Here is a 27,158-nt window from a genome sequence, read left to right on the forward strand (position 1 = left end):
AAAACGCCTATGTCCGCGTCGCTGGCGGACAGCTCCCACTCTCAGGAGTGACTGAACTTCTGTCGTCAATGGTGCCAGCAGCACGTTAGGGGTTATTCCCAATCGTCCTTCAGGAAATGCTCTCACTCCCTGGTCTCTCCCAGCACTTCCCGCAGTCCCTGTAGGTAGCAATGGCTCCGGGTGTGTTTGAACACTGGTAGTCCCCTTCACTCTCTCTCATGTGGCAGGCATCTAAGTTGGGGGAACTCTCTATCTGTCCAATCCCCAGCAAGGTCTGTACGCTCCACAGGCCACCCGCGATCTATTCTCAATGATACGGTTCCCCACTGTCGCAATCACCGCCTAGATGCACCACTGTGTGCCATCAGTAACAAGTAGTCTGTCCCGTGATCCTCCCGTCCGTCGCAGCAATGCACGTATGGCGTCGCGTCACTCACCCCCAACCAGTTTCTGGAGTGCTTAAGGACCGTCCCCCGGTGTTCCCGTTGGGCTCCTGTTTGCGGGGGAAGGAAACGAGGGAGAAGGCCCCCAAGGGGCGTCCTTTAGTCCTCGCTCCCCTAGTTGCGGTCCCGCTCTGCTGTTGTCCCCAGCCCGCAGTGAGTGTCTGGGCCTCAGGTTACTATCCCGGGCAGAGCTCTCGTCCACGGCCGAGCGCGTCCCGGGGCGCTCCAGGCGCGTGTGCAGGGAAACGTCCCGGACCTCCGCCACACCGCTCTTCACAGGTAGTCCGACCAGGTGTCCCACTGTCACTCTCCCAGACCCGCTGCTGGCCCGATGCCAGTTCCGACCTACGCCGTGCAATCCGGAGCCCCAGCCATTCTTTAGGAGCAATCAGCGCTCCAATGATGGCGCATCTCAGATGTGCGTCGCGGCCGTCACAGTGATTTCGCCCCCGCTATCCAGTCGCGGTCTGCTAATGTCGGTGCTCCCCAGGCTCCCGGTTCGGTCAGCCCAGCGATCCTCCCCAGCAGGCCTACCGTCCGGTCCGCTGCTGTGCGCACTCCGGTTTCGGTCCTAGACTGGGACAAGCCGTCCTCATATCACAGCCGCCGTCATTCACCACGCTACGGAGCTCCCGGCTCGCCAGCGGGGATCGCGCAGGGGGTCTTCCTGGTCATCGCTACTCTCAAGTCCTCAATCCAGGTGGGGGCACCCCTTTCCCACACTTCAGTGGTCAGTGGGGAGTCTCGGGCACTTCGTGTTCAGGATAATTTCCGGCTCGGATACGGGGCCCTGAATTCAAGCGGCCACCATCGCTGGCTGCTAGCCACGCCTCCATATTACGTCATCCTCATATAGCGAGATGCGGTCTTCCCACCCGTCTGCCCATCTAATTCCCCGGATCATCGGTTCCCACCTAATCCAGGCAGCCCTGGCGTGAGCCACGGGTCAGTGGAAAGTCTTTGGAAATATGACCGTTGGCCGTGACATGTGCCATCATGCTTAATGTATATTAGCCGTATCCATGCGCAAAATTTAGGGCCGAAGCCCAAGTGATGAAGCACAGCGAATAAGAAGGGCCATTCAACCATATCGAGCGCCATTCGGGCGCCCAGCGAGAGTACCACAGCTGGCTCCTGAATATATGGAATACGGGCCATCACACTGTGTAAGCGTCTCGGGTTCAAAACCGTGTTTCTACCTGGCATAAAACCGGACTGGTCCGGGTGTATCAGGGTCATAAGGTGCGGCGTCAGTCTGGTTGCTAGGAGTTTTGCAAGTATTTTGACCTCTGCGTTGATTAAAGAAATTGGGCAGTACGAGGTACATTCCTCATGGGGCTTTCCAGGTTTTGTTATCACCACTATAGTGGCTAGCTGTTGATCTAGAGGGAGTTCGCTCGCCTGCAAACTATCACAATACATATTCAACAGGTGTGGGGCAATAGTCCCAGCCATCTTTTTATAGAGTTCAATGGTATACCATTGGGTCCTACCGCCTTCCCTGACTGCAGTGAGCCTATCGCCATTTGCAGCTCGTCAACCGTAAAATCGGCCTCAAGCGTAAGGGCCGCTTCTAGTGCGAGTTTGGCCATTGCTATATCTTTTATGTAAGTCAGTGCCTCTTCCATAGACATAGTGGAGGTTGATGTGTAAACCTGCTGAAAGTGCCGTGCTAGCGTGTGTACTATTGTCTGCCGGTCAGTCGTCACAAGGTCTCCCTCCGTCCAGAGCAACGGTATCGATTTTCTCCCTTGCTCCTTCTTATCAAGCCATGCCAAAAGTGTTCCGGCCTTGTCCCCAACCTCCTATATCTTATGCTACGTGGTCGTTAGGTGCAACCTAGTCGCTTCCCTAAGATATTCCCTATACTGTTGTTGCTTAGGACGCAAATATTGGGATGTAGCCGGTGTAGGGTTGTTGGTGTGTTGGGCATCAGCGTTATGTAGTTCTAACTCTATGGTGTGCAGTTGCTGCTGTTTTTCCCGTTTATCGCCCACAATGGAAGATATGGCCTGCGCCCTGAGAACTGTCTTGTAGGCCTCCCACAGGGTAGTTGGGGAGCGGACCGACAGGATATTTTCTTGAAAGTAGTGTTGTGTCACAGAGGTGAGAGTTTTCTTAATTTTGGGGACCCGCAGGAAACCAGGGTATATGGAATAGACACGTTGCCGCGTCTTGAGGCGATATGTATATGTTAGCAGTTTTGGAGAGTGGTCTGATATGCCCCTGGGTCTGATCTCTCTGACACTTTCAACATTTCTCAAACTATCTGCTGACACAAGAAAATAGTCTATCCTGGACAGGCTATTGTGAACCCCAGAGTGGAAAGTGAATAATTGCGCTGCGGGGTGATGGCAACTCCATACGTCAGTGAGCCCAAGCGCTTCTAGAAATCCCTCAAGGCGCGATACACCAGCCGTGTGTAACCTCGCAGGGTAGCGGTCTAGGGTTCCATCCACAGTAGCATTAAAGTCCCCACCGATCAACAGTTCTCCCTCCGGAAGACCCTGAATAAAGTCACTAAGAGCTGGGAGTGTCACGGCGTGAAGGGCAGGGGATATGTAGACCGACACTATATTGATAGGTCGCCCCTTCCATTGACCAATAATGGCCGCGAAGCGGCCGTACCCGTCTATCTTCGTGCTGTGTATTATTAATGGTGACTGCTTCCTGACTAAAATACCCACTCCCCTCGAGCCGGAAGAGAACTCCGAATGCACAACCATTTTGAAACCCCACCTGTCTAATGCCTTACAAGTGGCACCCATGAGGTGCGTCTCCTGTAGTAGGACTACCGTCGGGGAGTACAGTTTTAAACTTTGTAAAACTAAGCCTCTTTTTTAGGTCTCGGCAACGAGAACTATTGTCGCCTAGTAAGCTAGCAAGGGACTACAGAGAGGTGGACGAGCCGACCAGGGTCTGTGGACGCGCACAAAGGCAGGCAGGCAGGCAGGCATGCGCCAGACACACACACAGACAGACAGACACACGCACGCACGCATGCATGCATGCATGCACACACACACACACACACACTCTCACACTCTCTCTCTCTCTGCCGCCCCCCCCCCCCACTCACCGGGCTCTTTCCCTCCGCATCGGGTCAGTCACGGCAGAAGGCAGACTCGTGTCTTCTCCGGCGATCTTCAGCTGATGTGCACGCCCACGCTGCGTCGTGCGCGCCCACCACGCTGTTTCGCGCCCGTTGATCCTCAGCTTGTGATTACTACTCCTTCTAACCCGGATTCTAAACTACTATTTCTTGGTTCTCTAACTCCACTCTGTTGATTCCTAACAAACTGATACTCAGCACATTTCACAGTCTCGCTTTTGCTTCTCATAAATACAATAAGATTATTTTAAGCAATGTCTACCCTTCTTTTGGTTCTGTGCCTATTATGCTTCTGACTATAGAGTTTTAGAAAGTGTGGTGGAAGATTCAATGATATCAGCAGAGTGAGTGTGCAGAGGAGTGAGTGCAGAGGAGTGAGTGCAGAGGAGTGAGTGCAGAGGAGTGAGTGCAGAGGAGTGAGTGCAGAGGAGTGAGTGCAGAGGAGTGAGTGCAGAGGAGTGAGTGCAGAGGAGTGAGTGCAGAGGAGTGAGTGCAGAGGAGTGAGTGCAGAGGAGTGAGTGCAGAGGAGTGAGTGCAGAGGAGTGAGTGCAGAGGAGTGAGTGCAGAGGAGTGAGTGCAGAGGAGTGAGTGCAGAGGAGTGAGTGCAGAGGAGTGAGTGCAGAGGAGTGAGTGTGCAGAGGAGTGAGTGTGCAGAGGAGTGAGTGTGCAGAGGAGTGAGTGTGCAGAGGAGTGAGTGTGCAGAGGAGTGAGTGTGCAGAGGAGTGAGTGTGCAGAGGAGTGAGTGTGCAGAGGAGTGAGTGTGCAGAGGAGTGAGTGTGCAGAGGAGTGAGTGTGCAGAGGAGTGAGTGTGCAGAGGAGTGAGTGTGCAGAGGAGTGAGTGTGCAGAGGAGTGAGTGTGCAGAGGAGTGAGTGTGCAGAGGAGTGAGTGTGCAGAGGAGTGAGTGTGCAGAGTAGTGAGTGCAGAGTAGTGAGTGCAGAGTAGTGAGTGCAGAGTAGTGAGTGCAGAGTAGTGAGTGCAGAGTAGTGAGTAGTGAGTGCAGAGTAGTGAGTGCAGAGTAGTGAGTAGTGAGTGCAGAGTAGTGAGTGCAGAGTAGTGAGTGCAGAGTAGTGAGTGCAGAGTAGTGAGTGCACTACTCTGCACACACTACTCTGCACTCACTACTCTGCACTCACTACTCTGCACTCACTACTCTGCACTCACTACTCTGCAGAGTAGTGAGTGCAGAGTAGTGAGTGCAGAGTAGTGAGTGCAGAGTAGTGAGTGCAGAGTAGTGAGTGCAGAGTAGTGAGTAGTGAGTAGTGAGTAGTGAGTGCAGAGTAGTGAGTAGTGAGTGCAGAGTGCAGTGCAGGTGAGTGCAGTGCAGTGCAGGTGAGTGCAGTGCAGTGCAGGTGAGTGCAGTGCAGGTGAGTGCAGTGCAGTGCAGTGCAGGTGAGTGCAGTGCAGGTGAGTGCAGTGCAGGTGAGTGCAGTGCAGGTGAGTGCAGTGCAGGTGAGTGCAGTGCAGGTGAGTGCAGTGCAGGTGAGTGCAGTGCAGGTGAGTGCAGTGCAGGTGAGTGCAGTGCAGGTGAGTGCAGTGCAGGTGAGTGCAGTGCAGGTGAGTGCAGTGCAGTGCAGGTGAGTGCAGTGCAGTGCAGGTGAGTGCAGGTGAGTGCAGGTGAGTGCAGTGCAGGTGAGTGCAGTGCAGGTGAGTGCAGTGCAGTGCAGTACAGGTGAGTGCAGTGCAGTGCAGGTGAGTGCAGTACAGGTGAGTGCAGTGCAGTGCAGGTGAGTGCAGTGCAGGTGAGTGCAGGTGAGTGCAGTGCAGGTGAGTGCAGTGCAGGTGAGTGCAGTGCAGGTGAGTGCAGTGCAGTGCAGGTGAGTGCAGTGCAGTGCAGTGCAGGTGAGTGCAGGTGAGTGCAGTGCAGGTGAGTGCAGTGCAGGTGAGTGCAGTGCAGGTGAGTGCAGTGCAGGTGAGTGCAGTGCAGGTGAGTGCAGTGCAGAGCAGGTGAGTGCAGTGCAGTGCAGTACAGGTGAGTGCAGTGCAGTGCAGGTGAGTGCAGGTGAGTGCAGTGCAGGTGAGTGCAGTGCAGGTGAGTGCAGTGCAGGTGAGTGCAGTGCAGGTGAGTGCAGTGCAGGTGAGTGCAGTGCAGGTGAGTGCAGTGCAGGTGAGTGCAGTGCAGGTGAGTGCAGTGCAGGTGAGTGCAGTGCAGGTGAGTGCAGTGCAGGTGAGTGCAGTGCAGTGGAGTGCAGGTGAGTGCAGTGCAGTGCAGGTGAGTGCAGGTGAGTGCAGTGCTGGTGAGTGCGGTGCTGGTGAGTGCGGTGCTGGTGAGTGCGGTGCTGGTGAGTGCGGTGCTGGTGAGTGCGGTGCAGGTGAGTGCGGTGCAGGTGAGTGCGGTGCAGGTGAGTGCAGTGCAGGTGAGTGCAGTGCAGGTGAGTGCAGTGCAGGTGAGTGCAGTGCAGGTGAGTGCAGTGCTGGTGAGTGCAGTGCAGTGCTGGTGAGTGCAGTACAGTGCAGTGCAGGTGAGTGCAGTGCAGGTGAGTGCAGTGCAGTGCAGGTGAGTGCAGTGCAGGTGAGTGCAGTGCAGTGCAGGTGAGTGCAGGTGAGTGCAGTGCAGGTGAGTGCAGTGCAGGTGAGTGCAGTGCAGTGCAGTGCAGGTGAGTGCAGTGCAGGTGAGTGCAGTGCAGTGCAGGTGAGTGCAGTGCAGGTGAGTGCAGTGCAGTGCAGGTGAGTGCAGTGCAGGTGAGTGCAGTGCAGGTGAGTGCAGTGCAGGTGAGTGCAGTGCAGGTGAGTGCAGTGCAGGTGAGTGCAGTGCAGGTGAGTGCAGTGCAGGTGAGTGCAGTGCAGTTCAGGTGAGTGCAGTGCAGTTCAGGTGAGTGCAGTGCAGTTCAGGTGAGTGCAGTGCAGTTCAGGTGAGTGCAGTGCAGTGCAGGTGAGTGCAGTGCAGTGCAGGTGAGTGCAGTGCAGGTGAGTGCAGTGCAGGTGAGTGCAGTGCAGGTGAGTGCAGTGCAGTGCAGGTGAGTGCAGTGCAGTGCAGGTGAGTGCAGTGCAGTGCAGGTGAGTGCAGTGCAGGTGAGTGCAGGTGAGTGCAGTGCAGGTGAGTGCAGTGCAGGTGAGTGCAGTGCAGTGCAGGTGAGTGCAGAGTGGTGTGTATTGACAATGTAAATGACAATGCCATTTATTTATGATTTAAAGAAAAAAAAAGAAATGTCATGAGCAATGCCAATAGCTCTACCTTTAATGATGCCGAGACCATTGAATTGTAAATGCTTGTTTTATTTTGTCCCCCAGGCCACGCACGATCCATGTATTCAAGGACAGGGGAGCTACACTGACCATGGAAGACGTCCCCGGGTCAGGGTCCGAAGGGTCCTGAGTTGTCATACCTGCAATGATGCATAGATCGCGTTACGGAGTTATACTTGCAATGAACGTGTTGCCACTGTCTAAGAATGCTTCACATATAAGTGCCTTTCTAAAAACTGTAAAAAGAGAAGAACCTAACCACAATAATAATCCCAGTCCCTCCACCCACCACCCTGACTCCCTGCTAGACGGAATCAAAACAGCCCGCCACCCCAACTTTGCAGAGTGCATAATACTCAATCCCAAGAACAGAACTTTCGTGTAGGGGGTGAGAAGTCCACGGAAGACTTAGTCCATCCCCACCCTAAGGACAATCTATCAGCCAAGTTCTACTGCATCTGATTCAGAAAGTCAGCTTCTATGGCCTTTGGTTCACCTCCAGGCAGGGGAGGAGAAAAACAGGTTAGTCCGGTCCCACTTGAGAGCAGGTCCCCTCTACCTAGGCGCCCACTCTGGGTACTTGGCACTCGGAGTCCGGTGAGTCTCAGTTAGTTATGATCACCTGTCCTCATTCCTCAGCCTCTGAGCCTTGTGCACTGCCTTCCTCTCATTCTTATCTGCGGTCTTCAGAGTTATCTTCTTCCCTCCGTTGCTGTTGGCGTCTCTCCGACCTTCTGGACTTCTCCACTCGTCGCCATCCCTCGACCCAGTCGCGGGCTTCTTCCGGCGTATCGAAAAACCATGTCTTTCCATCCGCCGCTACTCGCAGTTTCGCCAGAAACAGCATGGAGTACGGTAGTTCCATTTGACAAAGTTCTTTCTTTACCTCCAGGAAGCTCCTGTGACGTTTAGAGACTGCTGCCGTATAATCCGGGAAGAAGGATATAGTCTAATTTTGGAATATGGCGTCCCTATCACGGAAGTTAAAAATGCGGCCAGGACTGGTCTAGGGGGCGCTCCAGGCTTAGGCCTCCCTCCCGACACTCTGTGTGCTCTTTCCCCAGAGAAAAAGGTTGATCGTCCTCTGGGTTGTAGTCTGGTCTTTATAAGCTCCTCAACATAAAGGTCCATTGCTAGACTCCCTTCGCTTTCGGGAATGCCCGTGAATCTAGCGTTATTGCTCCGGGAGCGCCCTTCCTGGTCGTCCAGCTTCGCTGCCATGAGTCTGATTTCGGTTTCCAGTTGACTGAACTTTTTTAGCAGTATAGCAGAGTCTTTGGATAGAGATTTCTTCACTTGTTCCACTTCTGTGACCTTGGCGGTCATCTTTTGAAAGTCTGCCCTCAGAAAAGAGACATCCGTGGAGATAGAACCCACAGTCGATTGTACACTTGTAAGAGCAGACATGATGTCTTCCAACGTCACTTTACCTGCCCCTTCCCCCACTGGGGTCTTGGCCGTTTCATCCTTATGTTCCGACAGAGCAGTGAAGTCTTTTTCGTATGCAAATTTATCCAGCTTTCCCTGGGTGGTCGTGGACCCCTGCCCCCCATCTTTGGTCGAGTAGCGTAGCGCTGGCTGGTAGTCTCCGCCGCCTGCCGCGGGTCCTCACTCCAAGCGCGGCCTGTCTGGTTTCTCGTCGCACCAGAAACACAGGAGCAGTTATGTCCATACAGCCAAGATGCACTCAATTATCAGGGCTCTGTAGGCAGCGTATATATGGCCAGCTAAGCCCACAAAGTTCACAATAAAGTGTTCTTTGACTTGATACAGTCTCAGTCCCGGGGACTGGGGCCTAATGATGCACCTCTGTTGCAGGCGCCAGGAGTGGGGCAAGTAATGAATTAGTTAGGGCTCCCCTGGGGCAGCAATTGCGCTTTCCGTCTTCTGGCCTGAAATTGAGGATCGCTCCCCAGGCCCCCCACAGACAGTGCTGAGTAAACCTTTTTCCCCACACTGAAGCTGCTACGATGTTTGGTAAGAAGTCCAGGCCCCTTCTCTCCTTACGCAGGCCTTAGTGCCAGAGGAGCATCCTCTTCGTGTAGGTGCTCAGACCGCTGCTCCTTCATGGTCTGAAGATCGACTGTATCCAGGTTGTGTGGGGCATTTCAGCGCCTCCCGCGGTGGATTGGGCCCGGGAGCCCATCAAGTGTGTCCCAGGCGGGCACCAGTCACAGTGTGCCTCGGCCTCAGTCTAGTAACCCGGCCGTGCTCCCCTCCACCCGCTCCGGGGCGGGCTACGCCGTCTGCCGGGTCCGGGTCGTCACTGCCGATATTGCCTCAAATTGAGTACGCCAGGCACCGGGGAGCCGAGACGAGTGTTGGGCGGCGCCTGATGTGCGTGTGCGGCGCCCGTGTCCCGATGACTGTTTCTCCCACTTGTGCCCCCCTCACCGCTTAAGTGTTTGCCGTCCCTCCTCCGTCTCTGGGCCTTTGCCGCAGGCGAGTCCCCGGTCGCGGCCACGCGGTCAGTCCTCTCTGAGCTGCGCTTCCTTCTCGGCTCGTAGATAGTCATTTCGAGCCCGAGTTTGAGGAAATTGACACCTTGTTAGTTCCGCTACTTGGAGCGTCCTTGGGCAAGGATTAATTAATGGATGATATGCCGGATTGACTGGGGGATCTACTTCTCCGGCGGAGCTCCTCTAAGTTGCAGCCATCTTGATCGGCTGCAAGCCACGCCCCCGGAGAGAGATTTTTTTTAAGATAGGGTACAGGTTCATGTTCGCCCTTTCAATAACCATACACCAAAAACAAACATCCTCCTAAATAGTTCACCTACTTGGAGGCAAATCACCTATAATGCTGAGTGACTCTTTTACTGTGTGTGACGTATCTGTCCCAAACCACCACAGCTATAACCCTGAGGGCATTTGCCTAAAATGAATGGGATGGAGCCTCACACCCGTTGGGTGTCATTCTTCATCGTCGGCCACCTCGCGCTCGCCAAAGCAAACTCTAATGACGGTGGCCCTCGTCAAAAGGCTGAGGGGCTATTCAGTGAGGCAAATGTTGTTCAGGCCCTAGCTGTGATGGTTTGGGACTGATATGTTACCTACAGTAGAGGAGTCACACAGCATTAGAGGCAATTTGCCCCCAAGTAGGTGAGCTGTTTGAGGGCACGTTCGTTTCTTGGTGCATGATTAGTATTAGTTTCCCTCAATAGCAAGCCTTAAGAAGAATGTCCAGAAGTGGTTATGAATCGGAGTGCTACTGCAAGCATGTCTACACATATAAAGCTGCACTTGGAGCCCCTCTCTAAGTACCTGTGGTGACAGAGGTTCTCTTGGTTGAACATTGGGTCATTATTTGTTTCTGGGTAATCTTCCTGTTCGGTGGGCATTCTGCCTTGGACCTGAACTCCATCTCCATACATTGCGTCCTAGTCCTAATGGAGGACTCACACTTGATATGGAACTCTATCTCATCCTCTACTTCATGAGAAAATTCATAATTGAGCATACCTTCTGTATCCCTCTCAATATTGTTAATCAGACCTGTCATGAGGTCATGGTCTTTTCCTTATTATTATTATTTATTATTTGCGTGTTTGTATAGCGCTATGAATAGACTCCCAAAGGAGTATCTCCGCGCTTATGACACCTGGAATCAAGACTTAGAAGGGACCACAGGGAATATGATGAGCATGCACATCCTGCTGTACAAAGGGTCTGTGGTCTAAAATTATGAGTTGTTCAAAAAAGCTCACTAGCGCTTTTTCAGTGCATCTGCTTTTGATGACAGAATACTTTGTTTCCTTTTCAGACTTTTGACCTGGATGCTACTCTTCTGGGTCACAAGTTAAGGGTAGGTTTTGTGGCTGCTTGGGTGTTATAGCATATGAGTCTGATTTCATTTAGCTGTCTGCTAATAGGGTGTGTAGTGTTGAATGCCTAAACACTTATAAGGTCCCAAATGCGAGACCTATTGGCTATGCCAATGCTTGTTTCAATCTTGCGCGTTGGTATGATAGACAATCCCAGATTTTAAAGGTAGTCCAGAACTATCTGCCTGATATTTTTGTAAAAGAAAACCTATTATATTCTAATCAGCATCCTTCATATCTACACCCTGAAGCTTTTTCTGTAAATGTCAGTGGATATTAAAACATGATCCTCTAATTTTAGAGATGAAGACAAATGATGTTTATATCTATGTGACCGGTGTTGCAGCCACGAGCAAACTGTTCCTTCCGGCCTAGTAGGGAAACACACAGGGTCCATCTCAGAGGAGGCCCGGGGGTGCAGTGCTCAGGTCTGTCGCTAGAGGTCAGGCTCCTTCAATATAGACAGGCAGCACGGTGGGTTCAGCCTCTGTGCCGCCGCCTGGTACAGAAAGAGGCTCCTGCTTTGGGTTGTGGGTTCAAGTCTATGTGAGGGGAGGAGACAATCTGCAGAGGGGCCAATCACCGGTCTGCATGAAGGTTTTTCATAGCACCTCCTGCTGACAGGCTCCAGTGATTCGTCCTAAACTGCTTTTCAATATTTTCCTGTCATATGCTCCGGGCTCCGTGTTTAGCACCTAGTAACTCACATTGCCCCTCCCCCATCTCACCCCCCACCATCCCACATGGTCACACCCCGTTACCCAACCAACTCTGTGTTACCTGTGTGAAGGCGGTACCCCTGTGCTTGGATCATAGCAAAAACAACTCCGCTCTCCGTCCTTCCAGGATCGATGCAAGGAGCCTTTCATGGGCTGCGCTGCTGTGAGATGAGGCAACTCAGCAGCATCACCAGACGGTGAGCGCAACACCCACATTCCCCACAATCATTTGCCTGATATTTAAATACAACCCAACAAGTCACTTCTCTTTCATTCTTATGGAATTGAAAATAATGTATTCATTCATATGTACTACAATATGCTGAGGTTTACTACTATACTATAGATTGTTTATTTCAACAAACTGCAGCATCACTCTCACCTTGATAGGTGATTATAATCATTGGCATGTCCAGAAAAATCAAGAGAACTGTAGCCAGAAGGACCTGTTAAGGGCCTTTCCACCATGGATTTGATATTCACTTGTACTTTGTGTGACATTGATTAATCATTTTTCACAATTTTTGAAAGGCATTTCCTGGAGGATTTATCTGGATAATTAACGTGTAAAAATAGCATACCTATACATAACCGCATTTAAAATATTTTTGCTATCTGCGTATCAAGCTATGGTTTATGAGGGGAATTAAATTAAAACCGAAATTGTTGTAGCAGAAGGAGCAAGCTGATATTACCGGCTACCTACAAAAACAATCTCGTTTCTCGTGCTAAAAGGAGGCAGCAGGGACAAGAGGAGGGGGCGAGCGAAAGCTTTTTACTTGCGAGAGCGAGCAGCGCCAGGAGCGATAATTGCTACCATATGGCGCGTGTGCTCCCGCAAGTGAATCGCCACACGTGCACGCGTTGCCATTGAAGGCAATGGAACGCGTGCACGTTTTTGGCTGAAAAGCCAAAGCGATTGCAAAAGGTCTATTTGCCTAATCCGTGCATGTGCGCTGCGTAGGCGAGACCTAAAAAAGAACCTGTGAAGAGAAACGTAATAAATTTGGAGCGACCGCTAAAAAGATTATGAAGCTTGTGATGTGAGTGGATTAAAGATGGCATCAGGGCTATTGCTGTAGATGGTCGTTCAGTATTAGCCACTTGACTTGTTTTTAGGTTGAGCCTAACGCAGCGCTGCTTAGGATGACCTCTTGGAATCACTCAGGACTTTTTGGGAAACTCGTGCATGTACTGCACTGTTTCAATGAGCCCTTGTGCATGTACGGCGTTTACCTTGTGAGAGTGAGCAGCTGCGCCATCTGTTTGCAATTATCACTTATGCGGCCGCGCTTGTTTTCTTAGAGACGATGTCTCCTCCCAGTAGTCTCTGAGGCCAGATGCTGCCATCCTGCCAGAATAAACGGCCAGTTGACTTACTATTACACGGCAAGCCGCTTCCCTTTATGTTACTTGAGAACGTTTTTTCCGGACAGGTTTCAACTGATGTTTTTTTTGCAATAACAAGAGGCGAGATCAGCGGGGGTCTGAAACGTCGGCCGTTTTGAGCTGTAGCTTGTTCTAGAAGAGACTGTTAATTTATCAGGGGATGATGATTCAATAAGTCTTTAAATGTGGAGTTTTGGATAAATCAGTACATTGTGCTTTTTTAAGTACGGGTGCACGATTGCAGCAATCGTGGTTCAGATATCCATCTGAGCACAGTATGTCAGACCAGGTGTGTAAGTGCTCCAAAGCTAATGGCTTGCCCTGCGCACACTAAAAGTGTGATTGACTGCTCAAGGTCTGTCACGCAGCCAATCATCATGCAGCAAGACAGAGTGAACTAACAGTTACTTAAGCTACAAGTGAATACATTTTATGGTGTGCATTTAAATTGTCAACCTTGTTTGTGAAATGAAAATGGTTCTACAAATCACTTTTTCCCCTTAGTAGGAACAGTTCAGAGACGTTAAATGTTCACCATAATTCAGCAGCGTGTTTCTGCAAGCTATGTCATGTGAATCCTAAACTTCTTTCTTCTCATTTTCCTTAGGGTTTTTGCCTCCAATAACACCACCTGAGCGTTTTTTCCTTTCCCAGCTGATGTTGGCGCCACCGAGGGAACTGTTTAAAAAGACCCCTCAGCAGATTGCCGTTATGGAAGTCCCAAATATGCCTCAGTCGGTGGACATTAGTGGACTTCAACTCGCTTTGGCAGGTGAATAGAAATTATTAGTGTGTTTTAATAAAACATCTCTGTTTCAAATACGAGTTAGGGACTCCTGTTATAAGGGAGGTTGCTATTTCTGCAGATCGATTTTCTATAACACTGCTTGACGAATCTGCATTTAGTACCTTCTATCAAGGGACAAAGGTAGGGCTCTTTATCTTAAGTGTTTTAGTAATTTTTGTTCTCAGCTACATCAAAAACTACTCAACGGCCGAACTTGGCGTGATAATTTAACTTTTTACACAGAACAGGACACTTCTTTTTCGTGTCAATTTGTTTAGTAGTTTTCTGAGCAGTTTGAGGTAGGGAAAAATGTGTTGTGTGGGATTCGGAGGATGTTTCAGCCCGATCGGTTTGTATTTAAATTCATATCTGGTTGAAACAGTTGCTTTTCCAATTATGCTTCAGTGGTATCACCGAAGTCTGATATCCTGTCACTGATGCAACATTTTGGTCTGACTGTCAAGATGCAAGCTGTTTAAAAGCGGTTTTCAAACCCTCGCAATAGAAAAGATTTTCGGGAGATCGTAAAGGGGCGTACCTCAAACCCAGCGGGGATAATGGTGCATCACAGAAGGGTGGGAAAACGTTATTTCATAGAAAAGTGTGGAAATAGATATATTCAGTTTAAAATGTCAGTGAACCGCAGCAAAGGAAGTCTAAAAAAATCGGCAAGTGATTGACTAGAGGGGACTTTTATCCTTCAGCATTTGCAGGCTTTGTGGCCAAGGGAAGTGGGCAATGGGTGTGGCCGTATGTCACGGCCTGGCACCAGAGTCTCAGCATAGCCAGCATTTTAGAAGAGCCAAGTGGGAAATTTTAAAAAACAACGGAGAGAATGTATTTCCCCCGTTGAAGTCTGTTGAAGCATTTGCAGGCGGGAGACAGCCAAAATAAAGCCATATTTATCTTAAAAAATCGAGTCTACCGTCTGGATCGGGTCTATTGGCATATAGGAGTCTGCTGTGCATGGCTGAAGGAAGCCATGCACTGCAATCACAACTTCAGTGTATATCTGCCTGGTAATCTCTTGATTCAATGGAATAGGTGCAAATAATAGCTAAAGACAGCTGCCTTTTATGTGACAGAGTGCAAGGATTAGGTACACAACCAATCGTTAGTTGGTAATGTTCTGTTAGTTTGCAAGTTTATCAAAAATTTGAAAAGCTACTGTTATCCTAAAGTATCCTGCCCCTCCAATCTCCCTGTTTAGTGATGTTAGAGGTATCTTTGTTTTCAGCTCTTGGTGGAAGTTGCATTTATGTTGGGTTACATTTTCAATAAAAAAAAAATTCTTAAAATTCAAAATTAAGAACATTTAGGAACGATAAACATTGTGGTATAATTGTTGAGGTTACAATTGAAACAGCTAGCCTGGCTAAAGAGAATCTACACAGCGGCAATCTGTACTGCAGAATCCCTATGCGATGTGGAACCAGCATTTGCAAGGTCAATAAGTCTTGCCTTTGAGACCTATTGTCTCTTGATGATTTTTAGGTCTCGCGATGCGCGCATCGAGCGGAGCGAGAGGCGAAAATCTTCATGAAACCACCAGCTTTTTGCTGGCGTTTTCATGAAGTTCACGTGAACCACGTGTTCAAACATGAACGCGCATCAGCCTCCCTCCATTTGCCGCACAGCACATCAAAGGGCTTCGCCCAGCGTGCGCTCTGCGGCTTCTCGGCTTCTCCTCCCCTAATTACGCCGCACACAGCCTTCCTTGCATTTCTCCTCCCCCTCCCCAACCAGCTTCCCCCAGGCCGTGTTCCCTCATCCCTAGCACCCCCTCCTCCTTCAGCTTGAGCTGCGTGAACACGAGCGGCAAGCATTTATTAACTATTTTGAGAAAGTGGGACAGGCAGGAAAAAGAAAGCTGTCTCTTTACCCGACTTCAACTATCTTTCCCTTTCTTTCTGCCGACAACATGGAGAAATAAGAACCCACTTAAACCCTTTGCGTCCTCACTGTTCCATTTTTAAGAGCAGTCCAGCGCCTCAACTGGTGTTTACATACTTTCATCACATTACCGGTCCGTCTTCTGGAATTACAGTAAATCAAAGCACGAGTACAGTTTTCTGCACTACTACGGATTAAGTTGTTAAGTACTTGTTTTTTTATTCACGCGCAGATGTGTCAAACATGCTTACATGGTCTGAGTATCATTTTCTCATTACGAAGAAACGATTTATAGAAAAAAAAATATCTGCCTACTTGTGCTGCGTTTACAGTGAAGATGATTTCAATGTCACCATTACTTGCCAGCCTTCCCCTCTTTCCTGCCGTCTAGACTTGTTGACATTAATCAGTCTTTCCTCAAAGGAGTTGTGGTTTGTATCACATTTTTGGTCGAGAGTCTCACGGCTGATCTCAAAATAAATATCTTCTGCATAGGCACCATGGAAATGACCACTGCACCTTGTGGGCAAAATCCATGCTTCTGAATAAGTGTTTTGTAGTGCTTGGAACATAAAACAGAGAGGGTAGTTTACTGCAGAACGTATGCTTACCATAGAAAGAGTCTACCTGCCTGAACTGTAATATACTATTGAAAAATAATGGTACAACAAGCATTGGCATTGCCAATAGGTCTCGCTTGTGGGACCTTATAAGTATTTAGTTTTGCAGCACAATATCCTTGTTGCATAATCGGATATTGTGCTGCAAAACTAAATACTTATAAGGTCCCACAAGCGAGACCTATTGGCAATGCCAATGCTTGTTCTTCCTTGCTGATGAAGACACCTGTAAAGCACAGGCACTCTTGTAGAGTACTTGATCACAAAGAAAACCGCATTTGCAGCCCAATAGGTCTCGCATTTGCGAGGGTTTCAGTTAATGGCTTTGTAAATGACAATGCCTTTTTATCTATGTGTTGGTTTTTAAAACAGATAATTTTAAGGTATTGTCAATTACAATGCCAATAGCTTAAACTCTCGCAATTGCGAGACCTATTGCATTACAAATGCTTGTTAATACGGAATGTTAGTATGCTGCCTGCCTGTTAGTTCGCGTGCCTTCAAATAAGAAGCGGGGCGGGGGGGGGAGGTGGAGGCAGCCAAGGAGACTAGCGAGCTTGAGCAAGTCTGAAGCACAGGGGTGGTGTTAATAAATGAATAAAGGCGCAGGGCCAGCGGTGCTCATACAGCTAAAGCCCCCCCAAAAAATAAGAAAGCACAGCGTGCATCGCTCTGGTAAAAAAAAAGCAATAAACAGTTGCACTCGCGCATGCATAACAAAGGTGCAGTCGCAAAGAAAGCGGGTGCTTGTGTTAATCTCAGAGGGCGCCGTGCTGAAACCTAAAGCGCGGCGCCTGAGGGTGGGACGGAAATGAGGGGCTCCGATGCGCGGGTGCCATTAGTGAGTGTTAATTAGTTTCGCATAACAAAATAAATGTCTTCAAAGCCTTTGCAGGAAAGCATGACAAATCTGCAGTAGGACAACATAATTAAAGATAATAGTGCTATCAGACTAAATAAACATACCGTGTAACCACACAAGTAAAAAGTCCAGCCCTCATGTGAGGTTACAAATGCAGACAAGGCGTTAGTAAGGAGAGACTAACAAGCCTATTAACGAATCCAAAACAACCATTTAGAAAGGACAGTAACAGGAGCCAATTGAAATGATGAGGGGCGGAGCTTCAAGTCCACCCATACCTGAATACAGCATGCCTCGCAGCGCATGCACTGCCCAGGCTCGACTTAAAAAATATTGCTTCAAAAGGGAGTAGAAGGAGCAGTAGTTCGGTCATGCTCTAGGGGTGGGACAAACAAGAGGAAAATGTAAAGCTCATACAAGATAACTTATAAGAAGCAAGCAAATGATTAACAATAAAGCCAACCAGTGGTAAGCAAAGGGGGAGGGAGCTGTAAGCTGACAGTGTCTCTCGCAACAGTTGGGACATGCACTGTCTAGAAGGATGCAACCTAAAAAAGATCCCTAAATTGGTATTGAATTATGATAATTGTTCAACAGTTTCCTCTTTTACTACAATGTACATTTTCATCCTATAATAGTAAACTGTTTTGAGAACGACTAATTTGATATGCTTGATTTCAGAACGACAGTCTGAGCTACCAACGCAGAGCAAAGCAAGTTTCCCCAGCATTCTCAGTGACCCTGATCCGGACTCCTCGAATTCTGGGTTTGACAGCTCCGTTGCCTCTCAGATTACAGAATCATTAGTCAGTGGACCAAAGCCAGCTATAGAAAGTATGTATGTTGTCCTGTTTGTATTGTCTTTTTTCACACAATTCATCCTGACTGTTTATGGTGACAGTGAATGACCTGAAAAGGGGAGGTTAAAGGAGTGCTAAATCATGCACCAATGTAGGATCAAACTTTACTTTGGACAAAAATTAATTCATGCATTCCAGTGGAGGCTCTTCATGGAAGCCAACATGATATCTCATATAGCCTATAGCATGAGGTGAGTGAGTAATACTTCTGGGTGGAAACAAAACATATTCCTTCTATATTTTGAAGAATAGCTAAACCGGCTTGCAGGACAGCTCTGCTTTTAAGTCGGTCCTAAAATGCTGATTCTTCTATTGACCTCACTCTGTCTAAGCAAGGCTGTGTTGGTGTCTGAGAAAGTATGGAAATATTTGCTTAGTGATGGCTTTCCCTTGGCTAGCAACAATCCTGTTCTCGTAGCAGTCTAGATAAATTGACAATAGCTTTTAAATTAAGCTAAGCACTTCTCCTAGTTGTTGTGACTTGCTGCTAAGCCAGATTCATGGAACATGCATTTGATAAAATTTGCACCAGAGAATAGTATATACTGAAGCATGAATTTGTAAGTGGTAAGCTAGGATCTTCGCTCAGTCACTGGATTCTCGATGAGCTTCTGTAGTGATGCACTCAGAAATGGGCACTATGTTTCTATGTCAAACTACATTGTGCAACTGTGTTTTTTTTAGGGCGCATGCGCTGCATAGGAAAAATACCTTTTGTAATCGACACAGCTTTGCAGGCAAAAATGTGCACGCGTTGTATTGCTTTGAATGGCAAAGCATGCACGTTTAGCGATTCCCTTGCGGGAGCGAGCGGCACCATGTGTTAGCAGTAATGACGCTCGCTCCCGCAAGGTAAACGCTGCGTGTCCCTGCTGAACTATCCCCATCCCTCCCACTTGTTAGGCTCACCATCCTTCGTCTCTTTCTGTTTGAGTTTCTGCTCGGCTGCGTGTAACGTGATCTAACTTGTTTTCTTTTTAAGAGACGCTAAGCATTCACTCACGTTAGATTCTCTTAAGACACTTATAAATGAAACTAAACACCGGACTCCTTGAGAGGTTCCCATTCCTGGGGATTTTCTTTAGTTACACGTTAAGTTCTTTAGTGAACTTATTTGATTTCGTAGGGAGGCATTACACTTGTGGCCGTGCTTAATTGAGTTTACACAAGCGTCCTGTACCTCCCGACAACGTTACTCAATGGCTTGTTTCTTTTGCCTCTGCTCGTGTTTTAGTATTGTTGTGTTTTTGGGCTTTCCAAACAGAACATGCTCAGCAGACTATTGTAAATTATGTCCTTATCTACTTTCTTGTTTTGTCCCTTAATCACCCTCTTCCCACTGAATCGGCTTGTGTGTTTGTAATAGCATGACTTTTCAGGCTTCTATTTTTCTTCGCATTTTTTTTTATGTAGCGCAAACTCAGGCCAAGGACTTTGAAGCGCTTTATATGAGCAGCAGTTTACATTACAAAGGTCAAATTTCAATTATGCTTGTCCTAAGCTTGATAGGCACTTCGAGTCATCAGCCTCAGCCAGCAGACTCAATATGGTATTCCCAGGTGAGTGAACCCTGAGGCACGTATAATCTGGCTGAGTATGTGCATTATTCCCCCTCCCACCCACACACATTTTGCGACTGCCCTTGCTATCTTGGGTGGTATCCCTTGGCTGCGCTGCTGATGTTCCTGCTCTGATTCAGATGGTCTAGGAGCAGTAAGAGGGTGTCTGGCATAGTGTGTGTCCTGCAAGTAATTGTGTGGGTGTGAGTAGGATGAGCAATTCATCTTCCTAGTGCCGATAAACAAAAAGGACCATTGACTCATGGTGATACCAGCATCTTGAGCTTCCCACTTTGGGAGCAAGGCAACATGTTTAGACGGGCAGAGGCTTAGAATCATTTAGATGCACACCGGACTTAAATATTATCTACAGTATATGCGAGGCAGCAGCTGAGGCTTCTGCTTATTCTGGCGATTCCCGTAAAATGGAGTTAAAAATGCAAGCATGTCAAAGGACTCAATAGCTATTTATCATGTTAGATGGGCTGAGGCCGTCGCAAATGGGCACCAGGCTCAATTCCTGCCATCGGTGCATCTGACCATGTGTTATTCAGCTCCCTGTGTCCTTAATATTTTTACACTGTTTAGTGGGCGTTTTACAATGTGCTGCACGTTGCTACTGGTGCGTGTTACCATCGCTAGATTTCAGGCTAATTTAAACAGTAACTCTAGCCCTGCTTCTTGCACGATAAATGACTCTATAGCTGTTTACCAAGGTAGACTTGCTGAGGCCACCGCAAAGTGCACCAGGTGCGAATCCTGCCATCAATGCATCTGACCACCCTGTGTTTCTAGGCCAATAAATAAGCTCCCTGTGTTGCTCATTTTGTTACACTGTACAGTGGGTGTTTTACAATGTGCTGCACATTTCCACTGATGCATGCTATCATCATGAGATTGTGGGCTAAGTAATTAAGCTTGCCATGTCATTTGATTAAGTATGTCATAGTAATGTTTTTCCCATGTGTGGCAAAGCAATTTCTGCCATCGTATAATTGTTCAGGATTTCAGTAGTATAGGTAGAAGTTTATTTAGCATTCCACCTTTGTAATTCCTAAAAAGGAGGAGTTTCGCGAGGCGATCTAAGTTTCTTTCTGTTTAAATGTTGAATGGTTAGTTAGCCATGTCAGGCATTTACTTTGGAAGTTATACTTAGGTTAACCAGCTTTGAACCCCGGCCACAGAGGTCGGTAACTCGCAGATTGGCTGCAATTAAGTTCCTATGTCTACCAAATCTTGTTAATCACACAGGCCGCTGTGCAGGGTGGCCTTAACATGAAGCAGAACCTGACTCCCGTCAATGCTCTAAGGCAGTTGTTCCCAACCTTTTTTGACCTGGGGCTCCCTTGTCCTAATCGGCAGTTGGCCGTGGCTCCCCACATTTTTTAGGTCCAGCTGGAGAAAGCAATGCGAAGCTCGACAACTTATATCGCCCGTCTCATGGGAATCTGAGACCGGGGTCGGGCACGCGCGGCGATTGGTGTCTGTGGACGCGCACGTCCAGGCCGGCGCCGTGCACAACTCCTGCCTCAGATTCCCAGTGCGCGCACACACACACCGGCAGGCACACACACACACACACACACACACACACACACACACACACACACACACACGCACGTGCGCACACGCACAGACAGACAGACAGACACACACACACACACACACACACACACACACAGGCACACGCACCCCCCTCCCCCCCACACTTACCGGGGTCTTTTCGCGTGTCCCTGTCTCCCTCGGCAGCCAGCGGGTCAGTCTTGTCAACAGGCGGGGCTCTCCACGACCACGGGAGCTCCGCTAGCTCGCAGGCAAATCTTCCGGCTGGCTACAGAAGCGGGGGTAGGCTGAGGCTCCCGTCTGCTTCCTGTTTGCGGCCCCGCCCCCGTCTCAAAACAGGTTGCATGGCTTCCTTTCCAATCCGGGCTGCGGACATAAAGCCTGCAGGTAGGTGTATCACAAAATATCTCACAATAGGAACAATTAACCTTGGTCTTTGTCCCCTGACTTGAATTTTCCAGCGTGGAATTTCTACATATGCGCCTACTTGCCTAGACCCACAAACAATGAGCCTTAATGCACGGCCCTTAATGCAACCCCAGTCCGCACTTGATGCGATAATTATTTTGCCCCCGGGGTAATACTGACCCCTGCAGCCAAATCAGCGGGGCGCAAAACCTTCAATAGGACCACATTCCGAATCCGACCAACATAAATGAATATCTTTAAGATATGTGAGATACGGGAGTACGCCATTTTACTTGACGCCACCTTCCTGACTGGCTTGTAATGTTTACTTTTGACTTCATTTCGTTTTTAGCTCAGAAACTCGTCATACATGTGCAGGTATTCACTCGATGCAATTACAAACAGTACTCAGCTCTGTGAAGCAATGACAGTATTGTTTCTTCTTAGCAGCCCTGGAGCTCGAGGCTCCAGCTTTACAAGAAACACCTTCATTTAGGATTCTATGCAGTTTCCTGCAGACAATTAATTCATCGCTGACATCTTATAACTGACCAGGAAGTAAGCATGCAGTTTACTATTGGTCGATATAATCCGGAGCAATGTCCCTGAGCAATCAGACTTAATTACGCTTGTTTCCGGAACCTTTATTCCTTGAATGTTTTGTAAATGCCTGGCAAACGTAGCGTCTCCTCCCTGATTCTTACTTTTACTGTCTCAGGCACTGGTGCAAACTCTGTCCTGCTCGCCAACGTGGCTCGCAGTCCGGAACCAAACTTTAAGCACATTTTCTACCGCAGCGGGGCTATCGTTCCATTTTTTGCCTTCTCCTGTCAACACGGTTAAGTTTTTTTTATTCAAAGGCTTGAATTCTTCATCCCTGCCTCAATTATGGCTTCTTTCTTTCTTTGCTTTATAGTCACTGTGCTGTCCGCATCACAGGCTGAGTTTGTTGCTCTTGTCGTTTTGTAGCTATGATAGCACTATCAATGTAATACCAAGCATTGGCATAGCCAATAAGTCTCGTTTAATGGACGAGCAATGCACATTATATAAAGTATTTGTACGTCTATTGTAAAATGTGGGATGTTTTTAAACGACTCAAAATGCAATGTATGGCAGACCTGGCTCACGATGTTACACATGCATTGGGTCCCTAATAAGAACAAATGTAACTGAAGTGGGTCTAAAGCACCACAAGTACTTCCTCTTTTGTAATCGGATGTAAGATTCCACAGCTGTCATTAAGTGTCCCGAGGTCCTGCTGTCACGTTAATCGGATAAAGGGGTTCCCTCTTCTGAAATAGCTGAATGCTAGCCTGTACTGCAAGTCTGTGATGCGTCACATGTCTCTTGGATGGTAGTTGGCATAGAAATTTTCGGATGTTTGCGGTGGTGACGAGGCTTCCTTTTCAATAATTGGCATGCTGGTGAGATCACTGCACAAGAGAAGGGGTCGGGCACTGTTGATAGCTAAACGTGCCAACGTTGTAAAGAGGCTCCAATAAAACTCGCTATAGAAAAGTATTGGGCTGAAATATTATTTTGGACAGTCCTAACATAATGTTAAGTATTTGATAATATAAATAACTAATAATTACTACTATAAATAAACTGTAGTGCATCTAAACAATAGTTACTTTAGACCTCAGTATTATAGGCCTGCCCTCTTACACACTGCCCACTCCAAACTGCCCGCTCACACTCTGCCCGCTCACACTCTGCCCGCTCACACTCTGCCCGCTCACACTCTGCCCGCTCACACTCTGCCCCCTCACACTCTGCCCGCTCACACTCTGCCCGCTCACACTCTGCCCCCTCACACTCTGCCCCCTCACACTCTGCCCCCTCACACTCTGCCCCCTCACACTCTGCCCCCTCACACTCTGCCCCCTCACACTCTGCCCGCTCACACTCTGCCCCCTCACACTCTGCCCCCTCACACTCTGCCCCCTCACACTCTGCCCCCTCACACTCTGCCACTCACACACTGCACACTCACACATTGCTCACTCACAGTGAAGTAGTCCACACATACTGCACCCTCACACACACTGCCCCCTCACACTGCGCACTCACACTACTTTTGGCCACACACACTGCACCCTCACACCCCGCACCCTCGCACACCTCGCACCCTCACACACTCTCATTACACTGTGCCCTCACACACTGCCCCCTCACACACTGCCCCCTCACACACTGCCCCCTCACACACTGCCCCCTCACACACTGCACACTCACACATTACTCACTCACACTACTTTAGGGCAAACACACTGCACAATCACACCCCTCACGCACTGCCCCCTCACACACTGCCCCCTCACGCACTGCTCACTCACACTACTTTAGGGCGCACACACACAGCACAATCACACCCCGCACCCTCACACTGCCCCCTCACACACTGCCCCCTCACACACTGCCCCCTCACACACTGCCCCCTCACACACTGCCCCCTCACACACTGCCCCCTCACACATTAGCCCCCTCACACATTAGCCCCCACTCGTCACCACAACATCATCACTCAGCACCACCACAGCATCAATCTGTGCAACCATTCAACAACAACTGGTTCAAATATGTTCTCTCAATGTTTCAAACTTTATTACAAATGTCACCCAAAAAATGTTAATATTTCACTTCTGTTCTTGGATTTTCGTCACAATAAAATACACTGAATATAATCTTCACAAAAGTTATTTACAAAAGTTTAAGCTATTGCCATTATAAATTACAATAACTAATTTAAGTATTAATTATTTAAAAAAAATAAAAACCATTGTTATTTGTAATATCAATACATCTAACTCACGTAAATACAACACCTATTGCATTACAAATGCTATAGGTGTCACATTTGCGAAAGGTATAACTATTGGCATTGTAAATGACAAAGCTATTAATTTCGCTATTTTCAAAACCAACACAAATAAAAAAATTGTCAGTTACAATACCAATAGCTCAAACTTTCCTAATGCGAGGCCTATTGCATTGCAAATGCTTGTTTTTTACTGGTGTACACGGTCAATGAGCACGTGCATGCCTTCGCCTCGCCTGTCTAGGCATGCTAACGGTGGTATGTGCACACTTCAGATGCTCTCTCTTTGGAAGGTGTTTATCCTGTGTGTGTTAGCAATCTCGAGGGTGTGCACGTTACCTATGTTTGCATGCTCTTTGCTCGCGGGTGGATGCTCTCTGCTCAGAAGTGCCTGCCTTTGTGCACACTTTCGAGATTCTCTCTCTGAAGTGTGTGCACTTTTCTGTGTGCACGCTCAGCCATTCAGCGCTTAAGTGTGTATGCACGCTCTTTGATCGTGTGTGCATGCCTCACCTGGATGCTAGTTGACGTGTGCCAGGGCGCAGGACTATGAGTGACACTTTCCCATGAGCAAAATCAAGCAATGAAGACGAGGGAAACATATAAATATCAGAAATTGCTCCCATTTGAGCAACGAGCAAACTCTACAAAGATCTTGAAACTGGTGCAATGCACCGGATCTTTCCAGCATGGCACGAGTTGGGGGTACATGCAGGTACACGGCGTCCACCCACTATTTTCACAGGGTGGACGCCGTCCCCCCTGCCAGGAAGTTGGGTCCCACAGAAATATGCTGAACTTGTCCAGTGAGGGGGCTTTTTTTATCACCTCCAGCCAGGCCGAAGTTAAGGGGCCATCAGGCCTCCTCTTGTTTGAAACTCCTGACTGGAACCTCACACTTAAATGTAAATGCAGCAGAGGGGAAACAAAGGCACACAGCTTGCAATCTCTTCACAGGTATTTGAGAGGCATGCTTTTGCCTTTGTTCTGTGCCTGTATATAAGTGCAGCCACTGTAAGACTGTCAGATAGGGTGGTCTGTCCCAGTATTTACACAAATAATTTAAAAAAAATTAAATTTCTTTTATAGTGCTACGTTGTGATGTCATGATGTCACTTGCATAGTGTCTAACTTGGTCAGCCCCCCACTTCTTTTTATTGGACTTGTGCCCTGCTTTACAGATTGCATTTTAACCCCCTGCGCTTCTTTATGGTGGGTCAAAACTGCTCCTAGACAGAACTCTGATCTCTCTCCAGCAGGAGCATTAATCATAAGGAGCATTAATCATAAGTTAGCTTTGATGTTTTTGTTGTTGTGTGAGGATTGCTGGACCCACAAATAACTCTAGCAGGAGCTTTTACACCCATAAATTATGTTTAAGCACAGCACCCCCTCCCCCATCTCAGTCACCGGTGCAGCTGAACCACAAGTAACAAAAGGATCTCTGTGGCAAAAGCAATAACCCATCGGGCTATCTTCATAAAATACATTTCGGTGATATCAAGGTACTACATTCTTTGTTGCAGGCATGTTAACCCTCTGCACTAGTTTATGGTGAGTCTGAGACAGGCGGGCAACTAGAGACACATTTCGGGGGGGGGGGGGGGGCTGCAAAAAGAATTGGGGCTGGGGGCTAATTCTTCAGCCGTAACCAGAGCGGCTGTAAAAAGGGATGTAAACACAAGAGCCTAATTTACAAGTACACGGTCTTTTAAAGACCTGTGAAGTATTGTGGGTGCTACCTTCTTAGCTGCGACGTAAGACCCCGGAGCTGCACGAAGAGACCTTTCGAAAAACAGTGGGACACTGACAGATCTTACCGCTCATGAACGCTGAAGACTGACTCAAGTATGGATTGGGGCTGCGGCACTACAGCGAACAGCAGGCTCTGTATTTTTTCCAAAAGCATGTTGGTGTGCGGCTCGTCGCTGTCCTAAACAGTGTGACCTGAGTCCAGACAGCATGGGACTCTCACTGCGTGTGACTGCAGATCTCGAGCTGTGTAACGTAGCAGGGCAGGCGGCTGATGACTGTGCGTTAAATTTCACACATCGTGCCGCGGCGCCCCTGGCACCTCATTACGGCGCACCGGGGTGCCGCGGCGCACAGTTTGGGAACCACTGCTCTAAGGGTAATTGGGGGCACTGGTTCGTATATGGTTGGCAATAAGCTGCCTTTCACACACTCATAGCCATAGGAGATGGAAGGGCTCATCGTGTGAGCACTGGGACTCGCCTGCCTCACAGGTTGCGTTGCCACTTTTTAAGGAGCGAAATACCAGCCAGGTTTTTTAAAACTGAGTTTTACATAGCGCAAACTTCACCCGAAGTTGCGTTACATGAGGCCACATTAATTTTTGTCAGGCACGGGGAAATTAATTGAGTTGCCCAGAATCACCGGCTGTTGAGCATCCTTGCCGAGACTCGAACTCTGTTCCCCAGATTCGTGTACGACCGTTCTACTTTCATGGAGAAAACAGAGAGAGGAGTCGAAGAGAGAGATATTTATCTCGTGCAACTAGCAACCATTGTTCGGACATTAAAGCTATTCACAAGACACCAGGAAGGAAAATACAGGTAACAGTCCTCATAAAAACAACAGTTCAGCTGCAACGAAAACAGACAGATCAAGCAGTTAGTGAAGGCAACATTGTATTTTCTGTTATGGATTAAATCAAATAACATCCAACAGTGTCTGGAATTATTCAGGTGTAGCTAGAACAGAAACAAGCATTGGAAATGCAATAGGTCTCGCAGCATTAGAGTTAGTGCTTTTAGAATTGTTTATGGGTTTTTTTTTTTAAATCTTTAGCATTTTTGTTTCCTGTAGGCAATGCTAAAGAATTACAAAGAAAAAAAGCCATAAACAAATCTAAAAGCTCTAACTCAAACGCAGGAACATTAACTAATTCTCCCACAGTCACAGTATACAGAAAGCCTGTGCGGTTTCCTTTTAGTATAATGACTCCACCTTCTGAGTTGTTTTCTGTGAGTAATGTTGAGAGGTCCCCTCTGAGGTCGTTACGGATAATAACGGCAGCTTTCGGCCCTGCGTGTTGCCTTCCCTGGACACTTAAGTAGCTGGCTATGAGATTGTTGGTAACCGAGCAAAT

At 48.3% G+C, this 27,158-nt stretch overlaps 1 protein-coding gene across 1 annotated transcript in view; it reads left to right on the forward strand.

Annotated features, from left to right (window-relative positions):
• The window catches only part of CNOT11 (CCR4-NOT transcription complex subunit 11), a 150,017-nt gene that overhangs the window by 22,525 nt on the left and 100,334 nt on the right, over positions 1–27,158 (forward strand). The window contains exons 2-3 of the mRNA XM_078658031.1: positions 13,278–13,442; positions 17,514–17,666. Coding sequence (XP_078514157.1) covers positions 13,278–13,442; positions 17,514–17,666 — 318 coding nt within the window. The remainder of the gene's footprint in view (positions 1–13,277; positions 13,443–17,513; positions 17,667–27,158) is intronic.

The sequence above is a fragment of the Lissotriton helveticus genome, chromosome 8, assembly GCF_964261635.1.
Source record: "Lissotriton helveticus chromosome 8, aLisHel1.1, whole genome shotgun sequence".
Lineage (NCBI taxonomy): Eukaryota > Metazoa > Chordata > Amphibia > Caudata > Salamandridae > Lissotriton > Lissotriton helveticus.